The following is a 27310-nucleotide window of genomic DNA, read 5'->3' on the forward strand; positions in this document are numbered from 1 at the left end:
TGTTCTGTAAAGTTAGCCTGTATTATATTCGTAAAGTACTCATAAACTGAAAAAAAAAAAACTATAATTATTTGAATAAATATACCATTAGTTAGTTAATTCAAACGTTATATAATCTATATTTATTTATATATACGTGTGGGTAATGACAAAACAAAAACGTGATGGGTGTGTGGCCTTCTACTAATTCATGAGGTACAAGTTACTGATAAATGATATCACGTGAAAGCTATGAAGGATGAAGGAGAGAGAAATGTAATACTCACCAATAGCCATTTTTAATTACTAAAATACTATTAAATATTTTTATTTAAAAAATGTTAAACAAAAACCTTTCATTTCGACTTCTTTTTATTTATTTTTTTATAAAATTGTTGTCATTCATAATTTCAACTTATTCTAATATTGCATTTGAGCCTATTTCCAAAATCAAATCAACACTTCAAATTTAGCATTTAAGTTTAACTCAATTCAACTATTAATCATCACTAATATATATAACTTCATTTGACCATTTTAATCCCATACATATTTTCCATTTTTTGACTTAGCAAAATTTACTAAAAACTTCCTAATTTTATTTATTTAAGTATATTCATATTCCATGTTCGCTTAAGTCTTTTCGATCAAAATGTTTATCTATCAAAATATCATATAACTTAATATTTTCATAGAACATTTCCTAGTTAACAACTCATACAACACTTTAAGTCCCAATAACCTATATATCGTATAATATATTGCTTTTATGTTTTCATAAAATATCAATTAAAACTTGTTAAATTAATAATTTTAATTTAAAATATGTTAATTTGTACAAAGTATGCTGAATTATCGAATGTCTTTTTGTAATTTGTTCTTTAAGTACAAATGTATTTTGTATTGTTTGTTACAATAAAATAAATCCATTCATCATGACAACAATTATATTTTCATCATACTTCATTTATTTTTAAACACATATAATTGCATCATTATTTATTTGATGAATATTATTATTTCACATATATAACATTCACCCAACTTTTAAAATATCAACTTTCATTATTCTAAAATTGCCATTCATTATGGCGTTGATTAAATTAGTGTTTGTGATTACTTTTAGGTTGTCATCCAGGGTATCTTTATTGAAAGTATTATCCATCATCAATGATCTCTGAAATTTTTGAACACTTAACTAATCCAAGTCTTGATTCTTTTATTAAGCAGCACAGCGACATTGAATGGAGTCGTGTTTAAGTCGTGTTTGATTACATTCTAGTAATTTATTCTTTTTTTATTCTTATATTAACAAAGTAGTGTATTAGTCATATTTTTGTTGTTGGTGGTTGAAGATAATATTCAATAAAATCAAATATTAACTTCACATACCACTTTAATTACATTCTAAATTGATCTATTCTATTAATACACTTCAACATCTTTTTAAAATATTAAATTCTCATCATATAGATTATTAAATATCTAAAAATCCATTGCTATTACCACAATTATTACATGTAAAAAAAAAAACCCGTGCGTTGCATGGGTAAAAGGACTAGTATACAACAAACTGAAAAACTATTAGGCAAATTCAAATTACAAAATATAAATCCATATTTATACGTAACAGGTTAAGAAAAATAATTTATAAAAATAATTAATAACTACAACGATTCGAGTTACTAATTGAGTTTATTAACTTTTTTTTAGAACTCAAATCTGAATCTGAAAGCTAGCTATCACTAGGTTGGTATGAAAAATGTGTAAATACTAACCACTGCGTTACGTCAGCTACATCATTAAAACACTTCAACCCACGATGTAGAGTATCATTATCCAGAAATTCACGCTAACCTTAATGTTTTCAAATTGTTAATTTTACTCAACTTTGTCATATTTTTTAACTAGTTAATAATTTCTCTACTTTTAGAATATATAAAAAGATGGAGAAGAAACAAATAAACTTGATATGGTAGGAAATATAAAAAGGGCGATAATTTAATTTGGTGAAATAAAGTACTTAATTTAATAACTCGCGTAAAAGGAAAATAGTAGTCAATAAGTTTCATTATCAACTTGCATCGAAAAAGCAATTATAAGGCGCAACACTTAGAAGCTTTTTGGTTCAAATTTCAACGATGATATCTACATGATAAAAAGTTAATCTATCACTAATTTTAGTACATAGTTGTTGGCGTTGAAGAAGAAATTAAGGAGGCTTAGTGTGTTATGTTTTATTGTCGTGTCTCTTAGCGTATACGCGTGTGTCTCAAACTCTATTAGTATGACCAAACTGAAAGAGCTGATAGGGAGGTTGAAGGACAAAGCTTCGCAGGGCAAAGCCGCCATACTCTCCAAACGCGCCACTCTCTCTCTCCTACGCGCCACTAGCCACGACCCCTTCACCCCTCCTACCTCCAATCACATCTCCGCACTCCTCATCGCCGGCGATGGATCACGCGCCACGGCCTCCGCCGTCATGGAGCTTCTCATGGACCGCCTCCAGAGCACACAGAGCTCCGCCGTGGCGCTCAAGTGCCTCATCGCCGTCCACTACGTGTTAAAGCGCGGCAGCTTCATCATGAGGGATCAGCTTCCGTACAGGTGCGGCGGCAGCGGCGGCAGGAACTACCTTAACCTCTCCAAATTCCGCGACAGGAGCAGTCCCGTATCCTGGGAACTGTCTTCGTGGGTACGATGGTACGCTAAACACGTGGAACAGCTTCTCTGGGCCTCCAGGATCGTTGGCTTCTTCCTCGGCGTTGAAGCTCAAGAAGACTCAAGTCAAGGGTAACACTTCTCAAACTCAATTTTATATATCCACCAATGAGTTTTTTTTTTTTTTTTATAGTTATAGATTTAAAATAGTAATATTTATTCATATTTTTTTAATATTTCTTGTTATCAATTAAAATTGATTAAAAAAATTTAAATTTTGTCATTTAAATTTTTAGTGATTTAGAAGTCAAATTCATCAAAATTTATATCTAATAAATTTCAACAAATATAAAGAAAAAAGGTGTTTAAAAGTGTGGGATCCCATTCCTTTTTTTTTTTTAAATACAATTTTGATTTGATCTCTAATTTATATGTATTTTACTTTCTCTATTCTGATGATTCAATTAAATCTTAAACTTAACATATCTATTTAAATGCCCTTTTTTTAATTAAAATCATAGAAAAAGATAATGAAAAACAGCGACCCGCGTACCAACTACCCAAAAAGTGCAAAGCTGCTCTAACAATAAAATAATGAAATAGTATTCACCAAGATTGAAAACTCTTGGAAATTCAAAGGTAATGATGGTTAGCCACGAAGCTACTCAAACTATTTAATAATTGAACGTGAAAATTAGTATATTAATTTGAATTAGGTAAATAAGATCCACTAATTTGGCCAGTAATCTAATATTTTCACCAAGTTGACAATGGATTAAAGTTTTAAAACATTATATATATGTGAGTGGTAACAGTGAATACAAAGGTGGTGAAGATGAAAATTTGAAGGTAAAATTTGTTACAGGATGAAAGCAGGAGAAGAGAGAGCTTCAGGTCTTAGCAACGGTGAGGTGTTGACGGAGACGGAGGCTCTGTTGGCGGTTATTGAAGGGATTGGAGGAATACCCGACGCAGCATCCATGGAAGGGAACAAGGTAGTTGGTGAGATATCAAGTATGGTGGAAGAGGATGTGATTGTGGCGCTGAGCGAGGTGTTGGTTAGAGTTAACGAGTTGAGGGAGCGTTTCGGGTGTCTGAGTTTCGGAGAAGTGGTGGAGTTGGTTTACGTGATGAACAGATTGGAGAAGTGCAAAGAGGTGGTGGAAGAGGTGGTGGTGGTTGCAGAGAAACAGAGATTATTATGGGATGCAGTGAGAGAAGTGAAGGAGAAGGTTGAGAAGAAGGTGTTTAGGGAAGAAGAGAAAACGATGAGAACACAGAGACACAGGGCAACAAAGTCAGATAGGTTTCAATTTCCAACGTTTTTTATCGATTCTGTTGATTTGGTCCGGTTTCCCTCCGCAAGGTTGTTGTTGTGAGTGTAAATTACTATTATCATTGTTTTACTTATATAATTTTAAAATGTAATTAATCCCTATTTGTATTTAAAATATTTTATACTTTTTAATATGAATTTTGTTGGTGTTATTATTCATTTTTTAAATAAGATAACCACATTTAAAATGTTATGACCAGCACCATCCAGATAAATAAAAATGAAAAAAAAATCTTTCAAAAATGTTAAAGAGATCGGTAATAAACAGGTTGGGATTATTTTGTTTATGTGCTTTCTAAGGTTGGTGGGACGTGTGAAAGAATTTTCGCAACTTTGATTAATGCCAATTTAAAAGTTTGTAATGATTTGACATAAGTTTCAAACGTCATAATTTCATAAATAAATGAAAAACATTGAAACGATCAAATTAATATTTTTAAACTATAACAATTTTAGTATTGTATTGTTAAGTTAGTAGTTAACAATATAAAAAAGGTAAAGTTAACTTGTAAGTCATTTCTCAACAAACATGAAATTAATTTATAATAAATTAGTTCTTATAAAAACTATAAAAAAAAGGATTAGTCAAATAACAAAACTAGTAGGGGTGATAATGCATGTCGACTTGTCCTATTTAGACGTCTTGCATTTGGTCCCCAAAATGTAAATTGGGTTGATCCGCTCCACGTTAAAAATGCGAGTTGAAAAGTCTAATCCGTCCTGCATAAGTTTTGGCCCACAAGCTTGTGGACCAACCCACTTTTTTTTTTTAAAGAAAAATCTATAATAAAGGTTTTGATGTTCAACAAATTCGTGAACTTTAATAGGTTCACAAAATTAAACAAGGACTTCGGGAGCAAAGACTTTGAGCAGTTAGATGATAAATTAACAATTTAACATTTTCATCATATTCATATTCATACTTTGACATACATAATGTATTTTTCAAATTTTAAGACATCCAATAATACATAACACTTGTTTTTTCTACTCATACAAGGATTTGAAGCATTTATATAAAAGTCTAGAAAGAAAGTAATCAATATAGTGCAAAATTTTGTTTTGTTATATTAGCCACCGACAAATTATGTGGGTCAGCAAGCTCAATATCTTGACTTGTCTTACATTGTTTTGGTGGGTCTACTGGCCAATAACCAGACTTAACCCACATTTTCACCCCTCTAAAAAGTAGTAAAAAGAATAAAATTGGTGAAACATAAAAAATATACAATAACAAAACATATTGATTCTACTATTTATTTTTAAATAAATTCATCATCGATTATCTAAATATTAGTACTTATTATTGTAAATTTACAAATTAATCAATTTAAAACCTCAATTAATTTAACATTTCCACTTTTTAACTGATAGGTTAATTTTGGAAGAAATTACAACATGATACACTAAATATATATTCGATCTTAATCTACATTCAACCTAACTTAAATTTATGTAAATTAATATAAGAAAGTATTAGTTTGACCTAACTCTATCCAAGTCTAACCTTAATTTTGTTCATGTTAAATTTAAATTTGGATTAAATAAATACTTTTCAAATATTTATAATATTTTTTAAATATATTTTTTCACTCTTATTTTAAAAAATTGTTCACGAGTAATCGTGACCCAATCTTTTCTTTAACATTTTAACTTTGAAAACGTATTTTTAGTTTTCTTACTCTGACCAGTATGAGTCAAAATCAAACTTGAAAATTGGACTAAATTGACATGTGTATTCATTATCATGTCTCCTAATTCTTTTCTTTTAATTTTTAATTTCATTCCAATACACTGGTGCAGGGAAGGGAAATGACAACGATTATTTCCAACTTTTGGCTTTGGGTCCGCAACTGCTACATATACGACCGAAGTAAAAAGTTAGTATTTTATGTCTCGGTTACAACCCGAGGCATATTTAATCTTTACTGCCTCGATTCTCGCACAACCGAGGCCTAATGAGCATCAGAAATTAAAAAAAAAAACACGCAGCGGCACCGGAAGAACCTCCTGGAGGTGCGTGCAGTGGCGGTGTAGGTAGACTAAACAAAATCGTAGTGGACGTTGGTGATGGTTGCTTGAAGAACACGTAGCGGCTCCGGTGGCAATGCACAACTCCTCCACGGTGCAGCGACGGTGGTGGTTGGTCGAAGAAGAAGAAAAAGCCGTGGCGGTGCAGTGCAAGCGACGAAACGATGGCCTGGAGCGTCGGAGGTGTGCGAGATGGTGGGAGGTGTGCGTCAGAGCTGTGCGGGACGGTGGCGCAGAGCTGCGCTGGTCGTCGGAAAAGGGCGGTACGGTGCGGTGCAGGCGACGAAATGCTGGCCTGGAGCGTCGGAGGTGTGTAGGATGGTGGGAGTTGTGCGTCGGAGGTGTGCTGGACGGTGGGAGTTATGCGGGACAGTGGCGCTGGTCGTTGGAGAAGATGAAGGCTGGCCGGAGATGGTGAAGCTCGCAGAGAAATCGGAGAAGATGTCGCTGCACAATGAAGAAATTGGAGTTTTTTAACCCTACGAAGGGATACTGCCTCGGTTATTCGAAACTGAGGCATATTGTATCCTTACTGTCTCGGGTGGGCGCTTGACCGAGGCCTATTGTCTCGCTACTGCCTCGGTTATTAGAGAACCGAGGCATATTGCTTCAGTAAAAAAAATTCAAATTATAGATCAACGTGTGAGTCAAAAAAATTTTTATGCTTATATGCAGCGGATCCGCAGCTGAGACATATAGTGCAATGTAAATGCTCCAAAATGCAATGAAAACACAAACGCGTGACTGTAAATGAATAATTCATTCGCTTATTAACTACGCGTGACTGTAAATGAATAATTCATTCGCTTATTAATTAAATTAGTTTTCGATTCAAACTCATATTGAATTCCATTCTTCAAAAATCTGAATTTTAATCTTTAGTTTTACCGTGTAGTCACTGTAAACAAGTCAGAGAATCAAAATTCTAACTCTCTTTTTATCTATGTGAATTATATGATTATTAATTTTAACATTTTTTTAACAATGATGAGGTACCTTTATTTATTAATTAATATGTTTAATATAATTTAAAAAATATAAATAAATAAATTTATATTAGAAAATATTTTTAATAAGAATTAAGAGTTAATACCTAATAATAATTGATACATAAGTTAAATTTTTGTGTACTATTACAAAATTATAATCACGAGTAATTAATAATTATTTTTAAATCATGCTAGTTTAAAATTGGAAAATACATAATAAATTTATTTATTTTTACCTATTATTAATTTTTCTATTAATTAGATGATATGTTCACATGATTATTATCTTATTACGTGACATTGCTAAATCATTATTATATGTAATTTTATTATTTGATAGGCCATCTATAATATAATATAATATAATATAATATAATATAATATAATATAATATAATATAATATATATATATATATATATATATATATATATATATACATATTTATTTATTTATTTATTTATTTATTTATTGTGCGAATTATATTTTGGATGAACAAATCTTGTACACCCAAATTTTGCACACTTAAATTTTGGTTAAAATTGAATTATAATAGATATAGTTTTAACTATTAAATTATATTTTTGTAAATTTATATTTTTATTAAATTACATCTGATTCCTCAACAAATCCTTTTATTGTATGATCTCGGTAACCAAGCTGGAAATTTGAAAAATGCAAAACCTTCAAAAAAACAATTTAGAAAATACAGTTTATTTAAAAACATAATATTTTAATCTATTTATAATGAAAAAACATAATACCCACAAAAAGACAAACAATAAATAAAATAGTAATAATATTTGTGTGATCCCAAATTTTCGAGCTCCATTATCAAATGTCATTCCGTCACACAGAAGTCCATCTCCAATAATATTTTATGAGAGTGTCGGATATGTTGGTAAATTTTTAACTGATTAAGTCTATTGGGTGTAATGGTCGATGATTTTATATTTTATAAATAAAATATTAAATTATTATATATTTTTAATTTTAAATTAAAATCATGAAATTATAATGTATCTATGACTTAACAGTCATGTCACTTACCAATCTAATATCAGAGATTCCATTCAAATAACAAATTTGATATAGGATATTAATAATTCAATTAAAATTTTTTAAATTTATTATAACCTTAAATACAAAGTCAAAAACACTAAGTTTTAAAATAGTGAATTAAACAGGTGGATTATTGAATAGTTAGAATATGCAGATGAATCATGTTTATACATTGTTACACATCCCAAGTCTCATAATGTTGTGTTCGGCACGTTATTTAGATAATTGTTTAATTGTTATACATTTAAGATACTAAAATCCTAAAAAATATTTAACTCAACTAATACCTTCAACTTTATAACTCACTGATTAATAATTTTCACCCAAATTTTAAATTGCATGCTATAAACTATTATTCTATTATTAAGTATAATTTAAATTAATAATAATTTTCAACTTTATAATTCATTGTAATACAAATTTTAAAATTTTTATTTTATATTTTATTTTTATGTTATCATAAATTTTAAAATAATTATTAATTATCATCCCTTATAATTTTATTTATAACATATTTAGTAGTATGTTGGAATTTATTCTTTTAGATCATACTGGGCCAGGAAACGCATTCCCATGTCTAATAAAACCGAACATCCTCGCAAAAAACGACCTCGTCTTGGATACAACGTTTTCCCATTCAAACTCAAGGATGCCACGTGGTGAAACAAAGAGAACAACTCACCACGATGTAACCTATGTCTTTGGCTTTCACTACCACCTGTAAAAAAAAAAACATATTTTTATAATGAGAAGTCATTCAAATACATACTATGTTGAGAGATGTTTATATTTTATTTGTCCTCCATGAGATCTTAATTTTAAGATTTTCCTCGACGTATCCTGATGAATTTTTTTTATAAAATTTAAATATTAAAGTTAAGATTTTTGACAAGATCAATGTTGAAACAGGTTTATGCGTGACTAAGTAATATTAAGACATCTTCACATGAAACAAAACTACGAACAGAAAAAACGCGTGTAGTAAAAAAGTGTTTTTTCGTTGATGATGAGCTTTTGCGTTGGTGATATTTGTATAAATACGCATTTGGAAGAGGAGGTGTTTTAGAAGAACATCATCATCAGAACAAAAACAGCCAAAGAGGATTTCTGCGACGGAACTTCCTTTTTCGGCTTTCAGTGTCTCTTTGTTTCTGTCACTCATCGCCACAAATCCCTTCTTTACCCCTTTCTTTCCCTCCTTCTAACCTTCAACGCGCATTCCTTGTTGTTTCCCACTGGATTACGATTCCGATCGGAGCGTCTATTCTTACAAATCAATCGTGTTTCGTTGGATTTGGATTGAACTCTAAATAATGTGCTGTGCCGGTGGACATTACTGTAAGAAGAACAGTGATGTTTGTGGCCAGGTAATTGTAATCTCGTTTACGAAAATTTTCATGTTTTCGCCGTGGTTTCGTTTTGCCCCTTGAGTTGATCTTTGTTTTTATTGATTCTGGGTGTCTTTTGTTTGATGAAAAACTGATTGCATTATATCTGATCTTCAGTTAGGGGCTGGTAATGGTAATTTGGTACTCTGATTGTGACCCTTTTACTATGTGTGTTATTTCTGTGGTCTAAAACTTTTTACTATCTGAGAAATGAGTTTTCAAAGGTATTTTAGCAAAGATGTTGGACTATTTCGTAGGGTAATCTATGGCACACGCTTATACTCTCAGTTCCTTCTTCGGTTTTGTATTTGGCGGAGGGAAAGGGTTTGAGTACGCACACGCGTAATGGGATTGGAATGGATGAACAACAACTAGTTATACGTTCATGATGTAGCTTTTTAGGCTATGATTATTCATTAGAATTGGCCCTCAGTGTTCTTGTCCATGATGCTCGGAGTTCTTCTGATAAATTTCAATGATTATTGAAAAGAATCATGAAAAAACGTGGTTTGAGTGGAGTTGCATTGTCAAGTTAACAAAGATGTTGTATTGTTCTGATGAATGTTGAGTCTGATGTTTATTCTTTGATGATACAGGAGTCGAGTCAAGCATGGGGCATATCAAGAATGTGCTGCATTTTGCGTGCTTTGGATGTAAAAACATTAATATTTGTTTTTGCTGTTGTGCCAATGTGCACATTTGGCATATACTTGCACGGACAGAAAATCTCGTACTTCCTTAGACCGCTGTGGGAAAAACCTCCGAAGCCTTTCATTGTCATTCCTCATTACTACAACGAAATCGTGTCGATGGAAAATCTCTGCAGACTTCATGGCTGGGGGGTGCGCGAGTTCCCAAGACGTGTGTACGATGCTGTGTTGTTCAGCAACGAATTGGAGATACTTAACCTGCGGTGGAGAGAACTGTATCCTTACATAACACAGTTTGTTCTGCTAGAATCAAATTCCACCTTCACGGGTAGGCCTAAACCTCTGGTTTTCAAAGGCAACCGGGAGAAGTTCAGATTTGTGGATTCTCGATTAACATATGGAACCATCGGAGGGAGATTCATCAAAGGAGAAAACCCGTTCATCGAGGAGGCGTATCAGCGTGTAGCATTGGATCATCTCCTTAAGATAGCTGGTATCACTGATGACGACTTGCTGATAATGTCTGATGTTGATGAGATTCCAAGTGCTCACACTATTAACCTCTTGCGTTGGTGTGATGATGTGCCTTCAATCCTTCATCTTCAGCTGAAGAACTATCTATATTCATTTGAGTTTCTTGCGGATGATAACAGCTGGAGAGCCTCCGTTCACAGGTATCAGAGTGGTAAGACAAGGTATGCACATTACCGCCAATCTGATAACTTGTTAGCAGATGCTGGTTGGCATTGCAGCTTCTGCTTCCGCCGTATCAGCGATTTCATCTTTAAGATGAAAGCTTATAGTCACAATGACAGAGTCAGATTCTCTCATTATCTAAATCCCAAGAGAATTCAAGATGTAATATGCAAAGGTGCTGATTTGTTTGACATGCTACCAGAAGAGTACACCTTCAAGGAAATCATTGGTAAAATGGGACCAATACCCCACTCTTATTCTGCAGTTCATCTCCCTGCTTATCTGCTGAAAAATGCAGACAAGTATAGATTTCTCTTGCCTGGAAATTGCTTGAGAGAGGACAGATGATCCTAGGATGCTAATTTATGATGCAGTTTTGTTGTGCAGCTACGGAGATACAGATACTTCTCATACAGTTTCGGTGTTCTGTAAGATTCTTTTGTTCTCCAGAATTTTGTTTTGTTAGAAAAAATTCTTTGATCTTGGAGACAATTGTGTACATAGTTTTTACACTTGATCTTCTTTAAGTAAATCTATTATGTTTATTAGGTTTTAGAATACATGTTTGCAGTCCTGAGGTATTAGTGTGGCTAATTCCCACATAAGAACAGTAGTTTAAAGTTCCCATCACATGATGTTATGAATTAGCGGTGACAGTGATTTTAAGGATTCGTCGTAGTTGTTATTCAAGAATGTTATGGGATCTCATTTTATGAATTCTATTCAAGAGAAGTGCAGCATTACCTATTGCTTGTTTCATAGTTGATTTCTACTCTTACCATGGGATTGTTTAAATTTCTCTGTAAGCGTTTTGTAAAATATAAAAAAAAGAAGAAGCAAACTTTATTATAAAGAAAAATTAGATCATGTATAAGTTTAAAAAACATTTTTGAAGAAATTTATGCAAGAGAGTTGTAGAAAAAATACACTTTTTTGTGAAATTAGAAGATTGATTCAAACACTTTTTGAATACAAGTTTAGATTTGTTGTGTTGGGGATTGCCTATGACAAATTCCAAGAGTCTGATTACACTTTCCAAATTTGAAGTTTTGAATTGGACAAACCGCAAAGACCAATATCTCGTGGCGGACAATGATATGATACCGAGCAATTTTATGTCGTGACGGTAATTCGACTATGTCGTCTTATTTCCAATAATCTCATTATTAATCAGCTCAAATATTATTTTAAGAGAAAATTTAACTGATTATAACCAACAATAATTTAATGGAAAATTACAACAATTTTTTTAGAAATTAGTTTGTAATATAAGCTACTTTCAGGGGAATTGGATATGTTGGTATCAGTTAAGAAATAACAATCCCATAAGCAAGTAATAAGTTTGATTTTTTATAATAAGAAACAAATTGATTTACAATACTAATTTTAAAGATTAAATTAGTATTTTGCAGTGAATAATATCTATTAATTTATGATATCTTAAACAATAAACGAGTGGAGAATAGGGTATGATATGAATCCCACGGATCATGGTGGAAACATCAGAATTAACGAATGAGATGCTTTTTCATGGACTATATACCAATTAAGAATCAGATTTTCCATTTATTCCTACACCCAACCCATGCCTGTGCCTTTGGAATTTTTGGCCTGCAATTGTATATTAATATTATTATCATTGTTATTCTTGTCCTCCACAATAGAGTAAATTATATTTTCCTTTTCTTGGAATTATAAATCCTTATATTGGTTCAAGTTATATTGTATATATCCTTTGTTCTTAAGTGAGAGTGTGGAAGATGAAATCCACAAAACAAACTAAGAAATTAAAACTAAAAAGATGAGAAAGAGTAGCAGCACTAGCATTGCATGCAACATCTGATATACACAGTTACAGTTTTACACTACACTTTAGAAAAGAACACTCAAATGTATAAATAATCAAAAGAAGGAATAAATGTTATGCAGAAATGGTGTGAAGTCTGAACCATATCTTCTGGGGAAGAAAAAACATGGAGGATTTAGAATAAAGCTGCAACAATAATTTAATAGCGCACTCAACTACCTTCAAAATTCCCATTTACATGAATATAATATTACTATGAAGTGCCTATAAAAAGGGTCTGCAAGAGTTGAATGAAAATCACACTAACATCAAACTAAACCTAGAGTTTGCAATGCAAACGAAAATGGGGTTTGGGCAGCGCCAGCACTGCTATGGTGATGAGCGGATGAGGATGGATACTCAGTCTGAGGAAGAAAACTATTTCTTCCATGAAGAGTCTTGGAGCTCTGAGAACAACAACTTCCACAAGCAGCAGCAGCAGCACCCAGCCATGCACATGAACATGCAAAAACAGCCATGCAAATTGGGAGGAGGAATGTTTCAGGAAGGCATGCACAGTGAGCATGGCTTCGGAAATGGTTATGCGCATCATGGGGGTGGCAGAAGGTTCCCTTACGGTGGTAATGGTGGTGGTGGTGGCAGGTTCAATTCTGGTGGGCAACACCGTGAGTATTTCTCCGAGGAAACCGAGTACGAGGAGTTTTACACAGAGGAGCATGTTGGTTCAAAGTTGGGTGAAATGAGATACCAGAATAATAACTGCTATGCCAATGCCTATGACAGGAACATGATTAGCAACATGAACTACAAACCACACAAAGTTCAGTGGACAGCAAAGGGGGTCTAAGTTGCAACCTACACCAACTTCCTCTGCACTTCCTTCTAATGTTCCAATAAAACAGTTCTATTAAAGTGTGTGTTTTCATGTTTTCTTATTTGAATAAGATTCCACCCTGTGTGTTTGGGTGTTACTTTTAATGCCATTAACTTGTTATGTAATAATATAATGTTGTCTAAGATTATGATGATGATTGAGACTAATGCCTTGTGGTGGTTGATGACTGATTAATCGCTTCTGCACATATCGGTTTAGAAGAGCTTTTCAAATTAGTTTCTAAATGGCATCCTTTATATTATTCTATTATAATATTATATTTAAGAAAAAAGTCTCAAAATAATTCTTTTAGTACTAATACACCTTATAAAATCATGTCTAAGAACAAAAAGTCTCAGCTGTTTGATAAATGTATTTTATCAAACAGTTGGTTCATTTTAGGATTTCACTTAAACATTTCTTCAAACAGTTTCAGTATTTGCATTTCCATGTAGTTTCTCTTAATTCTAACTTTCAGAACATGTTTGCGTACATCATTCATTGCATTCTAAACATTCATTGATCACTCCTACTCATGTCAGAGTAATTTCATACTATATTTGCATTTTTTCTTTCATATTAACATGCATTCTGTTACAGCAGTATTGTATACATTCTCTACACTATTTTTAGTTACAATTTTGTGACAATCACCATGGTTAAACTCTCACAAATTAACTACTAAAATCAAAGCTCCTAGGATTGACACTCAGGTTTTCTCTATACTACATTAAAGAGGGAGTTTGATTTTGATTAGAGTTCTATGTGACAGGCCTCTATCATTTTAGTCAGTCATTCAAGTTTTCAGGTTTGAGAGTTATAGCTGCCTATATAAGACTTTCTTCAAAGACAAATAACACACAATTCATCATTTCTAAACACTTTTGGTTTTCTCTGAAGTTCACGTGTTGTTCTTTTCTCAGGTTTGAATACAATTTAGCATTTCACTTCATTCTCTGTTCCATTCTGTTGTCTGTTTTGCTTTGTGCAATTTTCATTTTGTTCTATTATCATTGCTTATTTTAGTTTCATTACCATGTGTACATCAATTAGAGATAAGAAAATTTTGTAATATATAAATGGATGCAGATTTTACTTTATAAGTAAAGATAAATTCTACTTCCTAACATGAGCCGATTAGAGTCAAAGATACATTCATATCATTCGCCCACTGAAGAATTCGAAGATGTCACATACGTTTCCCATCAATTTCTTATTTTACATACTGCTGAAAATGTATAAGTAAATGGTGACGACAGTATCCACTCCAACCAGCTTTAAGATATTCCTATCTATTATATATGCTAGTGCTCAAAGATCCACATCTAATTTTCTTTATGTTTGCTTACAGCTGAGTGGTATCAGATTCAGCCTTATCATCACAGAATTTCTTTTCTTATTTTGATAAATGCCTTATCATCACAGAATAACAGCATATAGATGATGTATATATATAAACATATACACGGTGACAAAAATAAAGAAAGAATGATGAAGGTGTGAGTAACAGAAGGTATAGCAGATAGAAAATGGAAAGCCAAAACCTGAAGTGGAGATACCGAGGGTGGTGCCCCTCGAATGATTACGAGGTGCATGAAGTAACAGGGCCTGCACTACGCAAGCGTTTTGATCGTCCTCTTCATCAGAAGGGTCATGTGGCCTTCAAAACCATCCTAGAAGAACCAATACCAGTAGCAGCAGAAGCAACACCTGTTCCTGATACTCACGAGACTTCTAAAAGTGCTTTTAGGAGCGTAGACCAAAATGCTGACGCCTTTATCAAACAAGAGCGAAGAAGGATTGAACTTGCCAGGCTCAAATCTTTGGGACAAATTTAGTTACTCACCATCTTAAGGCCATGCATGTGCAGGGTTATCATATATATATATATATATATATATATATATATATATATATATATATATATATATATATATATATATATATATATATATATATATATATATATATATATATAGATGCAAAATATACTCTTAAGCCATGTATCTTTATTAGAGTCTGGTTTTTCATTTTCAGCAGAATAATGCTTGAAGCTCTAGTTAATCAACTTCTATAAAGTGTATCTCTATCCACAGTTGAATAACAAAAATCTAGTCATACTTTACCTTGAATCTTCTCATCCTTTGTTTTAAGCGAAGTGTAACAGCAGCAATTTTTCACAATTCTGTAAAATGATTTCCCAATTTCATCCAGTGAACATCCTCGTTGGGTAGCAGAGCTGCATGTTCAAATCCTAAGTAATACAGTTATAAAACAACTTTTAAAAACTTGTTCAACTATAAAATTCACCACCGTTTTGTGCAGTTCATCATGTTTACGGTAGTTCAGACATGATTGTTGTGTTTGGTCATTAGTTGTAATGATTTGTTCACGTTCAATGTGAAAAGCAAAGGTTTATGCTTCTCCATTTCTAGGAGTGGCAGAAAATAACCTTCAGACCGTGTAAACCAGTGACTTTCGGATTTCACACTCCCAAAGCTTTTTTTATATATAAAAAAAAAGTTAAATATGTTTTTTATACCTTAACTTTCAATGAATTTTGGAACTAGTCAATTTCGAAATTTTGGATCAATTTAGTCTTTCATCTCTCGAAATACGTGCATTTAGTCATTTTAATCAAATTTTGTTAAATTTATTTAATATTTCAAACGCGTTTCATAATAGTATTTGACTTAACATCAAAGCAACAATGTGTCAAATAATTTAAACAATTCAAATACAATCTTGAAATACATACGAAACATCAAATAAACATAACAAAATTTTATTAAAAAGACTAAATCCGCATATTTCGAAGAAAGATGAAGAACTAAATTGGTCCAAAAGTTTCGAAATGGACTAATTTCAAAATTCACTATAAGTTAAGGGACCAAAAACATATTTTCATATTATTTTATATAATGAAAAAAAATTAAAAAAATACTTTCAGATTATACCACAAATATTTTTTGATGGACAAAAAGGCAAAGGGATTATTTTAAAATTTATGAGATGCGGAAAGAAAGTATGGGGGTGTAAAAAGAAATACCTGTCAGCTTTACTTTGTCAACCCTAAACACGGCCCACTTTCCACACAGTTCATTTCATGTTCTGCTCCACAATTTCATCCTGCAGCCCATTACATTTTAAAAATTTAATTTTATCCAATTTTTTTATATTTTGAGTCATGAAAGGTATAATTTGAAAATATTTCAGAATATACAATTAAAATATAAAAATTATATTCAGAACATTTTCAAATTATATAATTTAAAATATAACTTTTTATTTTAGGTTATATGTTTCGAAATATAGAATTAAAAAGCCATCCTCATGTTTTAGGTGAAAAGTGTAGTCCAATTGATTTGATTCTAATAACTTTTAATTGTATAAATCATATGCCGAATAACGCATATTTTTAAAATATTAAAAAAAACTTTTTATTTATTAACTCCATTAAAATACCAACATTCATGCAAGTTTGTGTCTATAATGGCTTCAGATCCTTTCCCGTAACATACATAATCAGTGTATGATATCTTAGCCATCAAAATTTATGATTTATTTTTATTAAAAATGTTATAAACTAATATTTAAAAATAATGGAAGAATGAGATTCAAAGAATACTCGCGTATTTATTACAGTTTTGGAAATTCTTTTATTGCAACAGAAAATGCGAGGGTGAGGGATCTTATATTCGTTTTTACAAGTTTTAGTTGTTAGGGATAGTTGTTTGTCAGTTTTTAATTTTTAATTTTAAAAACAAAAAACTTATTTTGTAAATTCGATGTTGAAGTACTACTTAATCCAATTTTAAAATATTTTTAATCAGTTTTCAAAATAATATTCTTGCCCCGTAGTTTTTATTAGTTTAGGTTTCAAATTCTTTTAAAAAAAATGATAATTTAAATCAAATCAACACTATCAAGAACGTATTTTCTATTCAAATAATTAAATTTAATTATATATAAACAAATTGTTCTGAAATAAATATATAATATATAATTCTGTACAAATTCACAAATGTCTATTATTAAAAAATAAACAATATTTATATACATACCGATTAAATAGTAATAAAAAATTATACGGTAAAACTGTATACATAGTTAATAAATTAGTAATGGCTGATTGGTTAAGTTCAATTACATTAACGAGTTTCCTTTCTCTTTTTTTTTTTTTTTAATTTCGTTTTCAATTAATGAATAGGCTGGTTCTACTCATTTTTTCCCCCTAGAAAATACACACATATATACTCTAATAAATAAAAGTAATATTATAAATTATCTATTTTTTCTTCACTCATCTATTATTTATTTGTGTTTTTTTATTTCTCAGACGTAACTAAACAGTGTTAAAATAATGTTTCAGATCTGAGAATTTTGTAGGGAAAAAAATCAGTGTGTGGCATTAAATTCGGTGCATTCTTCACGATTGCAAACATACCGTCACCACTTAATAAAAAATCTGTTTCGGTTCTAAATATGAAATTATGATGCAATATTTAAACTAATAAAATGAAAATGAAAATAAAAATAAAAATCTTTATATTCGAATAGTACGAAGTGTCGGAGGGGGAATTATATATAGAGACATTTTATTCTTCCACGATAATTTTTTCAATTTAAATATGATATCGATCTATTTTTAGAATACTATAAAGGACAAGTAAGTACTTTTGTGATACACAATTATTAATATCTCCCTTAACTTCATAATGCAAGAGTCGTGCTGAATTTTCGTTTCCCTCTTTTTATAATATTCCTTCAAAAATATATCAACATTAAACTCACAAAAATATATAGTATTTCACAGCAAGCAAAGTGAAAATTACAATTTTACAAACAGAGAGTAGAAATATATATATAAGTATCTCTAATTATGAATCATTAAAATTGAATCCTTAAATATTTAGGTTATAAATTCTGAAATTATTCCATTCAAACTTGAAACCAAGAAGGCAGAACAGAACAGAAGTATTAAACTGAAATTATGCAGAATGATGATGCAGATGCAGTAGTGAAAATTAAAGGAACTCTCAAGTTTGAAGCACTGTCACTTACAAAAGCAAGCAAGTAATTAAAAGCAACACCATCTCTCATTTTGTTCCATAAAAACTAGACACAGAGGAACTGAGTTGGTTGCAGTACCTTTACATATCAAAGTAAAGAAATTTAGATATATACACACACGTAACAGGTTACAAGAACAAGAACTAACTCTGCTACGTAACAGGTTACAGGAGGAAGAAGAGTATGTGTGTGAACTAATCCATGGAACGACACAAGGGACATGAGGAGTGTTTGTTATGAAACCATTTCTCCAAACAACCTCGGTGGAAGTAATGTTTGCAAGGCAACTCGCTAACCTCTTCATTGCCTTCAAAACGACACAAACAAACGCAGCACTCCACCATCCTCACACTTCTTCTCCCCATGTCCTTCCGCAATGCCTTGTACTGAGTTATCGACACCCTCCTTTCCCGTGAACTTTCACGACACTCTTCTTCGGTGTTCTCACCGTCACTTTGACTTTGACTTTCACTTCCTCCCACAACTTGGAGCATGGATCTGAACATGTTCTTCAACACCGCCACCGAGAGAACCGTGTTTATCACCAGCACCGGAAGCACCCCTTCCGATGCACTCGGAAAATTTGAGAGACCCATCACGAATCACACAAAACAAACCCACTTGTTCTTTGATGAATACTACAAATTATGTTATATATACAGAGAGAGATACACTGTACTATAGTGAGCTCTGTTGGTTCACATATCCTTAACTAGACCGTGGTAACCATAGGCGTAGGCGTAACCATGGTTGGGTAACCGGAGGGAGGGTTTAATTTACGCGTGGCAACACGTGGAAGAATTGGTGTGTGAAAAATGAAGAACGGGCTTTGGCATCAGAAAGAGGATCGCTGAGAAGAGGACACGTGTTCACAAAGATATGCGGTGGCAACAATCCGAGGTTTCTAGATTTTCGGCTGCTCCATCAGCGAAAGCTCTTAACTCTCGTTGCCCCCAATCAATTATCACACTTCAGATTTTTTTTCTTTCACCATTCTTCATTTTGACACATGTTAACTATATTCTATTTTTTTTTTTTTTCATATGATATCTAAAAACTACTTCAACTAATATGCATAAAATACACGGATTGTGTAAGTTTTAATAATAAAAAACTATTGTTTGCATGATTTTTTTTTCTCTTTTAGAACGAAGCACTTGTACGATTTATTATGATATTATTTTTCATATTTACGTTAAATTGGTAAGAAGAAAATATAAATTATTTATTTTGTAAGTTAACACTATATGGTCGACATAATTTTTGAGCGTTGTATCTGCGTACACGTGTGCGATGCCTTTTTCCAAAAGACTTTATTGCCAAACAAAATACAGCGATAACGCGTTTTTAACGAAAAAAAAAGAGCTGGTTGTCAAAATAATTTCTTTTCCTTTTGTATGTTTCTTTATGCTTTTATTAATGAGTGATTCATTTTATTATGACAAGTATTTGTGTCAAGTATACAAAACTTATTCTATGCTTACTTTTTAAATAACTAATGTTTTCTCGTAACGTATACATATACATATAATGAAAAATTGATTTAAGTGTATACAATTAAATGTAATGTTATATCTTCTTACAACATCATGATAACATCATGATAATACTTTTCTTATTCCATAAAAAACCATTAAATGAAAAAAAAAATGCACTTAACATCTTGTTAAAACTATCTTTTTTACTTAATTGAGAAAATTTTTGAAATTATAAACAATTAGACGTACTCACATGATAATAAGATGTTTGACTTAGTTAATGTTTAGAATTAGTTTTATGTTAAGATAAATTTTATTTATGTCCGTTAGTATCATTGAAATAAATATTGAGATATTAAAATTTAAGTGAGATTAAGTATTATACTAAATATGGACAAGAAGATTGAATATTAAATTTGAAAAAAAAAATCCATAAATATATTATCGATGTTCTTGATTAAAAATAATATTCATTTTAAATATGTTTTTTATATTTAATCTATTTTATAGATCATTTCTGTATATTTTGTATATTAATGGTGTATTTTGTTTTTACATTTTAGAATCCAAACCCCGATTCACATATCATTAAAAATCACACAAAAGGTTTGATTTTTTTTTTATATTTCATTCAATATAAAATATTGGTTGGTTTTAAATGATTTTTTTGTCAATAGATTGACTTCCTTTTGAGAAATCAAACAATTCTCAAGTTCATTTCACATCAACATACCAAGATCTTTTTGGAGATCTTTTATACAATTTTGTTAGCTAATCTTTCTTATCTTTCTATCTTTGGCTTCTGTCACCAAAATCGCTTCGTCTACCTCTTTTATTTGGTCTTTTTTTCTTGAGTGTTTTGGGTCTTTCTCTTTGTTTGGAGTAGTTGATTAAGTAGTTCTGCCTTCTTCTTTTTCTTTTTCTTCTTCTTCTATTGCTCGTGTACCTCAAGAGACCTAACAAGCTCTTCAACTGAGAGCGTTAACAAGTCCTTAAACTCCTTAATCACACCCATACATTTTCAAATTCGTCGATTAACAATTTCAATATCTTCTCCACAACGTGACTAACAAGCAATGTCTTTTCATCTTCATGCTTTCCAACTCATCCCTAAGTGTTTGAAGTCAAATCTTTTTCACACGATCATCTCCCTTATATGTCTTCTCCAATATATCCCACACTCTTTTTTGAAGATTCAGTCTTGCAATGTTCTCAAAGTTAGACTCACCAATAGCTTGGTATAATATGTATAGAGTTGCCTTATTCTTTTCATGCTACTTTCAATGAATTCATTTGGGCATTCGTCCACTTTGTGATATTTGTTGATTCATTTGAAGACTCCAATTGTCATAGTTGTTCATCTTTGTCAATTGAATGGGGACACACTTATTTGTATGATTGATCATCTCATTCTCTCTTTTTCAAACACTTTGACACTTAAATTTTCTAGTTCAAATTGATTTACCTATGTTATTGTTGTGTTATTCATGCAATCAATAATACAATTTATAAACTCACATATTCTTAATCGATGTAGTCAAAACAGACAAAAACAACGACCAACATGGTAATTATTCGTAAGATTACAATTGTTGATACATTAACTATCCATAAAACTTTAATAACTAATACATTTAAATTTATTTCAAACACAATAGAAACATCAACGGTCCTAGTTTAAGTGTGGGGACCATGTTTTCAAGTTCGGTCAACATGTCACCCTCTTTAACCAAACCAATTCATCCTTTGAGAAGTGGCTCATGAATTATTAACTTTCATTAGTCAAAGATTTCACATTGCAATTTCAAGATTTCTGCTTTTCGAGTCTCGGACTCCATTTTCTCACCTTCTTCCACTGTATTTACATGAAAAATCTATATTGGTAGAAAATGTTCGAACTTTTATGTCGAGAACGATACCCTGAATCTTACGTTCGTGTCTAACTAATACCAGTGGCCTGACCCAGTTAACGGTGATCCACAACACACGAGACCAATTCCAAAAGTCTTTAGTTGTTTTATTGTTCCTCAAACACTTGTCCAGATATTGAAGAATCTGGTTGAGTTGTCCTCATTATAGAGAGTTGATCAAATGTTGGATTCATCCTCGAACAAGTTGAGTTGATTAAACTGACGGTAATGAACAAAAAAAAAAAAAAAAAAAAGTGTCCCACAGGAACCATTAGGAAACCAATCTAGAAAGTTCACCACAGTTGAACATGTGATGACTTGAACACAACGGTACCGCGGAAATAAATTTGGAACCACGCATATCCAATTTGCGCCCCACACCAGATTCTGAAAACGACCCTCCTCTACTTGTCTTCGTGTGGGTTTCTTGTGTCAACACATGGAAAGTAATACTATAATGGGATATTTTATAATTGAAAAAAAAAAAGAAAAAAGAAGTTTATTTGAACAAGACATAGAATAAAAACAATAAGAACAAGGTCGACAAGCATGTTTCTATTTCTTATATTAAGTATAAGAGGGACTTGGATCATGTCACAATCGACTCATGCCGCAATATCAATTTTCTTCACTTGATTAACTCAGTTTAGGTACAGCAATTCTCCGTGAAATTGATATTTGATCCCTAGCTAGAACTCTAGGTTGTGATTGCAAAGGAATATACTTTTTTCTAAGGGAAAAAAGAAAAAAAAATCTATGGCTAGTAATGGTGGTAAGTGGTAATGATATCTGTGTACAAGTCAAGTTTGGCTGTGGAACCCCTAATGAACAGTGGAATTAGATGTATCAATTCCTATGGACTTGTAATACGCGTCTTCTGCATTTGCCAGCCGAGTCTGAAACATGGTCCACTCCTTTCTGCACCTCTCCCTCACCTAGCACCAACAACATTTGAACATCAACAAATTTCATAACCAAAAGACTATTTCCACTATGACACACAACTTCTTCAATAGACTCTTAATGTGGGAGAAAAAAAAGGCAAATTAATATCATGGAACTGGTAAAAGATAGTAGCATACCCCTTGCCATGGTGCTTTTCCTGTTTGAGATTCACCCTGCAAAGAAATGGAATATTAATAAGCATTTTACAATGTGATTTTTGAGTAAAACTGTTTGGTTTAGAGTAATCAAGGCAATGGAAATACCTGATTCCCTAGAGAGGGAAGACCTTGGTGAACAATCCACTGAGAATCAACAACTCCAATCTTCTCATGTGCAGGCTATGTCAGAAAAAGGATAATAGTTTAAAGCTCATAGCATCATGCATGGATAGCATTTTATTTTTCCAATTTTGTTTCTTTTCATTGCATGTTCTTATCCTAAGAACACACCAATTAGATGAGTACACAAAATATGAGAATGGACTTACCTCTACACATCTTCTAAGAGCAAAATCAAGACCCCACCCGTGGACCAAGTCATTCTGCAATTTCCAGTGGTACAATACAAGCATAATGTTAGCAAGTGCTTAGAGAAACATTGAACAACTAGTCAAAGGCGCGCATAGAACAAACAACTAGTCAAGGGGCATCTTCTAAAACAATCAATACTTTAGGATTAACCGGTTAACCTGAATCATATGCCACACGCAGCGCCATGCATCACGCGAAAACACTGGAGCCATGATTTCAACAAATCTACATTTGTGAAACAGTGACAACATAATTATATACAGATCAGAAGACAAGATAATGTAATGATAATATACATCAGCAGTTACTCACGCTGCACAAGGAGGCAAATGAGGATCAGAACACCATCCTGGTTTTTCCTCTGTTACTCTAATAGAAATACAAGAAAATAAACAGTTAATGCATGTTCTTTGAAGTAATGACCAGCACTACAAAACTGGTGCAGCATTCCAATCGTTCTTACTTGTGGACTTCGCGATCACCTCTTCTTTTTGTCATCTGCCATGTCAAGCCCTTATTAGGTTCCAAACCAGGCTGTGAAATCTCCAAGCCGTGCTTCCTCACCAGTTTTAAGTACCTGCATATGAAATAAGAGAGGCACGTGAAACTTTTCTTAAAAATAAAAACTTCAAAAAATTTCACTTTCATATCCAATACTCACTCTTCTGCATCGAAGTGCTCAACACCCAGGTCTTCATCCCATATGAATATATAGTCATATGGTGCCACAATGTCAGGATGCAAAAACCGCTTGGCATACCACCTAAAAGGAAAAAGCTAAAATTGTCAATATGAATTAGGTTGTCAAAAAACAATATTTCTTGCAGAAATCACAGCAATATTAAATCATCTAAAAGAAATAATGAACAGCTTAGCTCCTTACCATTTGGTCTGTTTGCGAGCACTCACATGAATAGCCTGCTTTGACCATTCAAACTCGTCCCATTCAGTTGTTCGGCCATCATAGTGAAACAGAAGGACAGTGAAATTTCCTGAAAACTGTTCGAGCAAAGTTTTAGTTAAAAAACAAATGAGAAGCATGTGCAAACAGAGAGAGACTGAGAGACAAGAATGGACTGACTAAAACCTTTTTCACGGCTGCATCAATATTATTTTTCTGCTCATAGCCAACAGTGAAGGTTACAAGGTAATTTGGCTTGGACGTTAGATCCTGAAAGTGTTGACTTAGTTAAAAGCTCTGTCCACTTAATATTTGTTTGATTTTTTTCATATAAGCAAGCAAAGAATCTGACCAAACATATGAAAGACTTCTTTTTTCTAGTCCTTTTTACCATCATGTAGCACTTAGATGAAGAGTTGATATAAAATTAGCTTCATCACAAAAATGGCAAGATTAGGATACACACCTCACTGGGCTTACCCCACAATCTACGCAAATAAAAGTCCGACTCAGCTTCAACAATACCAGGAGGTAATCTTTCTGCACCTCTTGGATTTGATGGAACCCAAATCTGAATAGAAGCAAGAGAATGAGGAGCAGGTGATTGATCAATAATCAGATATACATACAGACTCTCTAAGTAGCCATTCTTGGAAGTTGAATGCTCTTATCAATATTGAATTTTTGAACAAGAACATGAAAACGACAGTATAAAAGCTATGGATCCTTAACTACATAGAATCCCCATTGTACCTTTGATGTATCATTTAATGCTTGAACTTGAGATGAACTTCTCTTGTTAGCATTATTCACAAAAGACCATGCTTGGCGACCTGTATATCTGTCTTCAATGTAGGAAAGATCGATGGAGGGAAGCAGGCCAGATGGGAGATTCAACTGCAAATTGTTAAGTACTGTTAGCATAGCATTATCAAGTTCAACAACATGAAACCATTCGAAAAAATTTGCTTCTGCATAGAGTATGCTATAAAGATGAGAGGAATGAGAAATACTCAGTCTGCACCTTTGTTATTGACAATGTTGGAACTGATACTCCTATAAAGAATCCGAAAACTATACCAATAAAAGTTGTCACAAAAAACCTCATAATTTCACTTGGTTTTCTACCACCAGAACTGCAGTAAATGAAATGGAAATGTCCAATGTCAATTGAAGGGAGCCGATGACTGTAACTAGAATCCACAAAAATTCTTGTGAGAAAGACAAAGTTAGGTATCACAAATAATTAGACCTTCGAGTGATAATGCCCATCTATGTTGGAACTTCTGTAAAATGTATGTTCATAAAACTATATGCAGGAACTATTCCTCAGTTTATCAACTGGCAAGTATCCTCCGTATAAGAAACAGCTACGTACGCTTGTCAAATTAGAATAATAGAAACCCTGCTAAAGGAACAAACAAGAAAGAACAAGAAACATAAAAACTTTGGAACCAGATAATGATTCTAATGTCAAGACAACACAAGAGATAACTGTTTTATGAGAGAAAAAAGGTTATGTAAAGTGGAATACTAAGTATACAATATGAGCTCAAATCCCCAACACACCAGTGGCATTCACAAGTAATTTTACTTGTCTCCTATTCATGAAGTTGTTTCACAACCCAAGAAGCATGGCAAAGTATCATAGCACCATTCTGTTGAAATTTTCAACCATATCAATCAAATGGCAGCTATGGAATGGAAGCAAGAGCACCTCTACAAGGCACTGCGGGTTAGTGTCCTAGAAGTTGCCAAGTAGAAAAAGCAAAGAAACCAAATTTAGCTAACAGCCGTTGAAGAAATACACCGAGTTATGTGAACCATAAACGAGAAAAGAATGTGCCTTTTTCCACAATAGCCTCCGAAATTAACTCAGTTAGGAGGGACAACTCATGTGATATTTTTGACAGAAGATGATACGGATTTCACAGACCAATAAAGAGGATAATGACCCCCAACTTAGTGGCTAAACAATTGCAAAACCATGCGGCAGTTCCTATGTAAATATAGAAACTACCATTAAAGCATTCAAATAAAAGGAAAGAAGAAAAAGGAAAGAGAAAATGTAAAATTTACCATACGTGAATTATTTTATTTTTTTAGTAACATAAGGATTTACAATAAAAAAACTCCCGAGGAAACTAATTATAAGCTTTTAAACGGGCACGATTCTCCAGCGTGATAAAGACGCAATGATTGTGCCAGTCAACATAAACTGAATTCATAAATCATTTAGCAGAATCTTCATCTCTAAACTGAAGCTGTATTGTATATGCTACGACCCGCGTGATCCTAAATTAATCTTTCTTTCAGAAAAGAAGGGAAAAGGGGAAAAACGTTACATAGGATCATATTTTAGGGAAATTTAATCCTACTAATTAAAGCTTCCAACTTTAGTTCATCGATTCTGCAACAAGAAAGACAAGAAACAAGAGAAAACAAAAAACTTACCAGGAACAAGTGGAAGATCTGAGCAAATTTGGAAGCTTTTCTGGTAAAAAGCAGAGGAAAAAAACACCCCGAGTGCGAGGAGTTTGATGGTGTTGATCGAAAAACAAACGTGGATATTATAGAAGGAAGAAAGAAAGAATTTTTGAGAGGCAGACACGTATAAAGAAATAAATGAACAAGAACAATGGAATCTTCCTCCCTGTGTGTGGTTTGGGTTTATATCACTACCAAACAAGATCTTTAGAGTTTAAACAGCATGGAAGGACATGGTCCTTTATCTTTCACCTTTCTTTGGGTTTTGGGTTTTGAGTTCTTCTCCTACTGGATCGTAAAAATTGATTCTTGTGGAGAGAGAGAAAGAGAAGATAAATTGTGATTGGTGATTGTATTTGAAATTTCAAATGAAGTAAAAATTAAGATGAATTGTGAGGTGCTGTGTTGGTGAAAAAGATAAGAAGCAGCAAATAAAAAAACAAAGAAATAAAAAGTGATGTTATTTATGGAATGGTGTTTTGTTAATTGGTTTAAGCAAAGATTAAGGTAGAATG

At 32.5% G+C, this 27310-nt stretch overlaps 5 protein-coding genes across 6 annotated transcripts; 3 read left to right on the forward strand and 2 right to left on the reverse strand.

The window, feature by feature from the left end:
- The first annotated feature begins 2082 nt into the window (after positions 1 to 2082).
- Positions 2083 to 4094, forward strand: LOC114180153 (putative clathrin assembly protein At4g40080). The gene is made up of 2 exons (XM_028066507.1): positions 2083 to 2772; positions 3506 to 4094. Exons 1-2 carry the CDS (start codon positions 2267 to 2269, stop codon positions 4017 to 4019), a joined length of 1020 nt encoding a protein of 339 aa, XP_027922308.1. The 5' UTR covers positions 2083 to 2266; the 3' UTR covers positions 4020 to 4094.
- A 4971-nt stretch (positions 4095 to 9065) lies between these two features.
- LOC114185868 lies at positions 9066 to 11537 on the forward strand. The gene is made up of 2 exons (XM_028073843.1): positions 9066 to 9423; positions 10041 to 11537. The coding sequence occupies exons 1-2, from the start codon at positions 9370 to 9372 to the stop codon at positions 11136 to 11138; spliced, it is 1152 nt and encodes a 383-aa protein (XP_027929644.1). The 5' UTR covers positions 9066 to 9369; the 3' UTR covers positions 11139 to 11537.
- A 1340-nt stretch (positions 11538 to 12877) lies between these two features.
- LOC114165240 lies at positions 12878 to 13638 on the forward strand. The gene has a single exon (XM_028049899.1). It carries the CDS (start codon positions 12929 to 12931, stop codon positions 13442 to 13444), a length of 516 nt encoding a protein of 171 aa, XP_027905700.1. The 5' UTR covers positions 12878 to 12928; the 3' UTR covers positions 13445 to 13638.
- A 4851-nt stretch (positions 13639 to 18489) lies between these two features.
- On the reverse strand, positions 18490 to 19191 carry LOC114165247 (probable E3 ubiquitin-protein ligase XERICO). Its single transcript, XM_028049906.1, has one exon. The coding sequence runs from the start codon at positions 19138 to 19140 to the stop codon at positions 18739 to 18741; it is 402 nt and encodes a 133-aa protein (XP_027905707.1). The 5' UTR covers positions 19141 to 19191; the 3' UTR covers positions 18490 to 18738.
- Positions 19192 to 22469: 3278 nt separating this feature from the next.
- Positions 22470 to 27218, reverse strand: LOC114165229. 2 transcript variants are annotated; one of them, XM_028049888.1, is made up of 15 exons: positions 26763 to 27218; positions 25561 to 25713; positions 25333 to 25444; positions 25062 to 25205; positions 24775 to 24879; positions 24495 to 24578; positions 24291 to 24406; positions 24069 to 24170; positions 23871 to 23984; positions 23720 to 23776; positions 23566 to 23632; positions 23365 to 23418; positions 23141 to 23215; positions 23015 to 23050; positions 22470 to 22867 (listed from the first exon to the last, which is right to left on the reverse strand). In XM_028049888.1, exons 2-15 carry the CDS (start codon positions 25578 to 25580, stop codon positions 22754 to 22756), a joined length of 1200 nt encoding a protein of 399 aa, XP_027905689.1. In that variant the 5' UTR covers positions 25581 to 25713; positions 26763 to 27218; the 3' UTR covers positions 22470 to 22753. The 2 variants fall into 2 exon arrangements, with proteins under 2 accessions (XP_027905689.1, XP_027905693.1); XM_028049892.1 differs by having other exon boundaries at positions 25561 to 25716.
- Positions 27219 to 27310: the final 92 nt, after the last annotated feature.

The sequence above is a fragment of the Vigna unguiculata genome, chromosome 1, assembly GCF_004118075.2.
Source record: "Vigna unguiculata cultivar IT97K-499-35 chromosome 1, ASM411807v1, whole genome shotgun sequence".
NCBI classification, from domain to species: Eukaryota; Viridiplantae; Streptophyta; class Magnoliopsida; order Fabales; family Fabaceae; genus Vigna; species Vigna unguiculata.

Coding starts and splice junctions, on each gene's coding strand:
- LOC114180153 (XM_028066507.1), top strand. CDS start 2,267: ATGACCAAACTGAAAGAGCTGATAGGGAGGTTGAAGGACAAAGCTTCG. Junction 2,773..3,505: donor CAAGAAGACTCAAGTCAAGG/GTAACACTTCTC, acceptor AATTTGTTACAG/GATGAAAGCAGGAGAAGAGA.
- LOC114185868 (XM_028073843.1), top strand. CDS start 9,370: ATGTGCTGTGCCGGTGGACATTACTGTAAGAAGAACAGTGATGTTTGT. Junction 9,424..10,040: donor ACAGTGATGTTTGTGGCCAG/GTAATTGTAATC, acceptor TTGATGATACAG/GAGTCGAGTCAAGCATGGGG.
- LOC114165240 (XM_028049899.1), top strand. CDS start 12,929: ATGCAAACGAAAATGGGGTTTGGGCAGCGCCAGCACTGCTATGGTGAT.
- LOC114165247 (XM_028049906.1), bottom strand. CDS start 19,140: ATGGGTCTCTCAAATTTTCCGAGTGCATCGGAAGGGGTGCTTCCGGTG.
- LOC114165229 (XM_028049888.1), bottom strand. CDS start 25,580: ATGGGCATTATCACTCGAAG. Junction 25,206..25,332: donor CAACATTGTCAATAACAAAG/GTGCAGACTGAG, acceptor AACAATTTGCAG/TTGAATCTCCCATCTGGCCT. Junction 23,216..23,364: donor CTCTTAGAAGATGTGTAGAG/GTAAGTCCATTC, acceptor TTTCTGACATAG/CCTGCACATGAGAAGATTGG.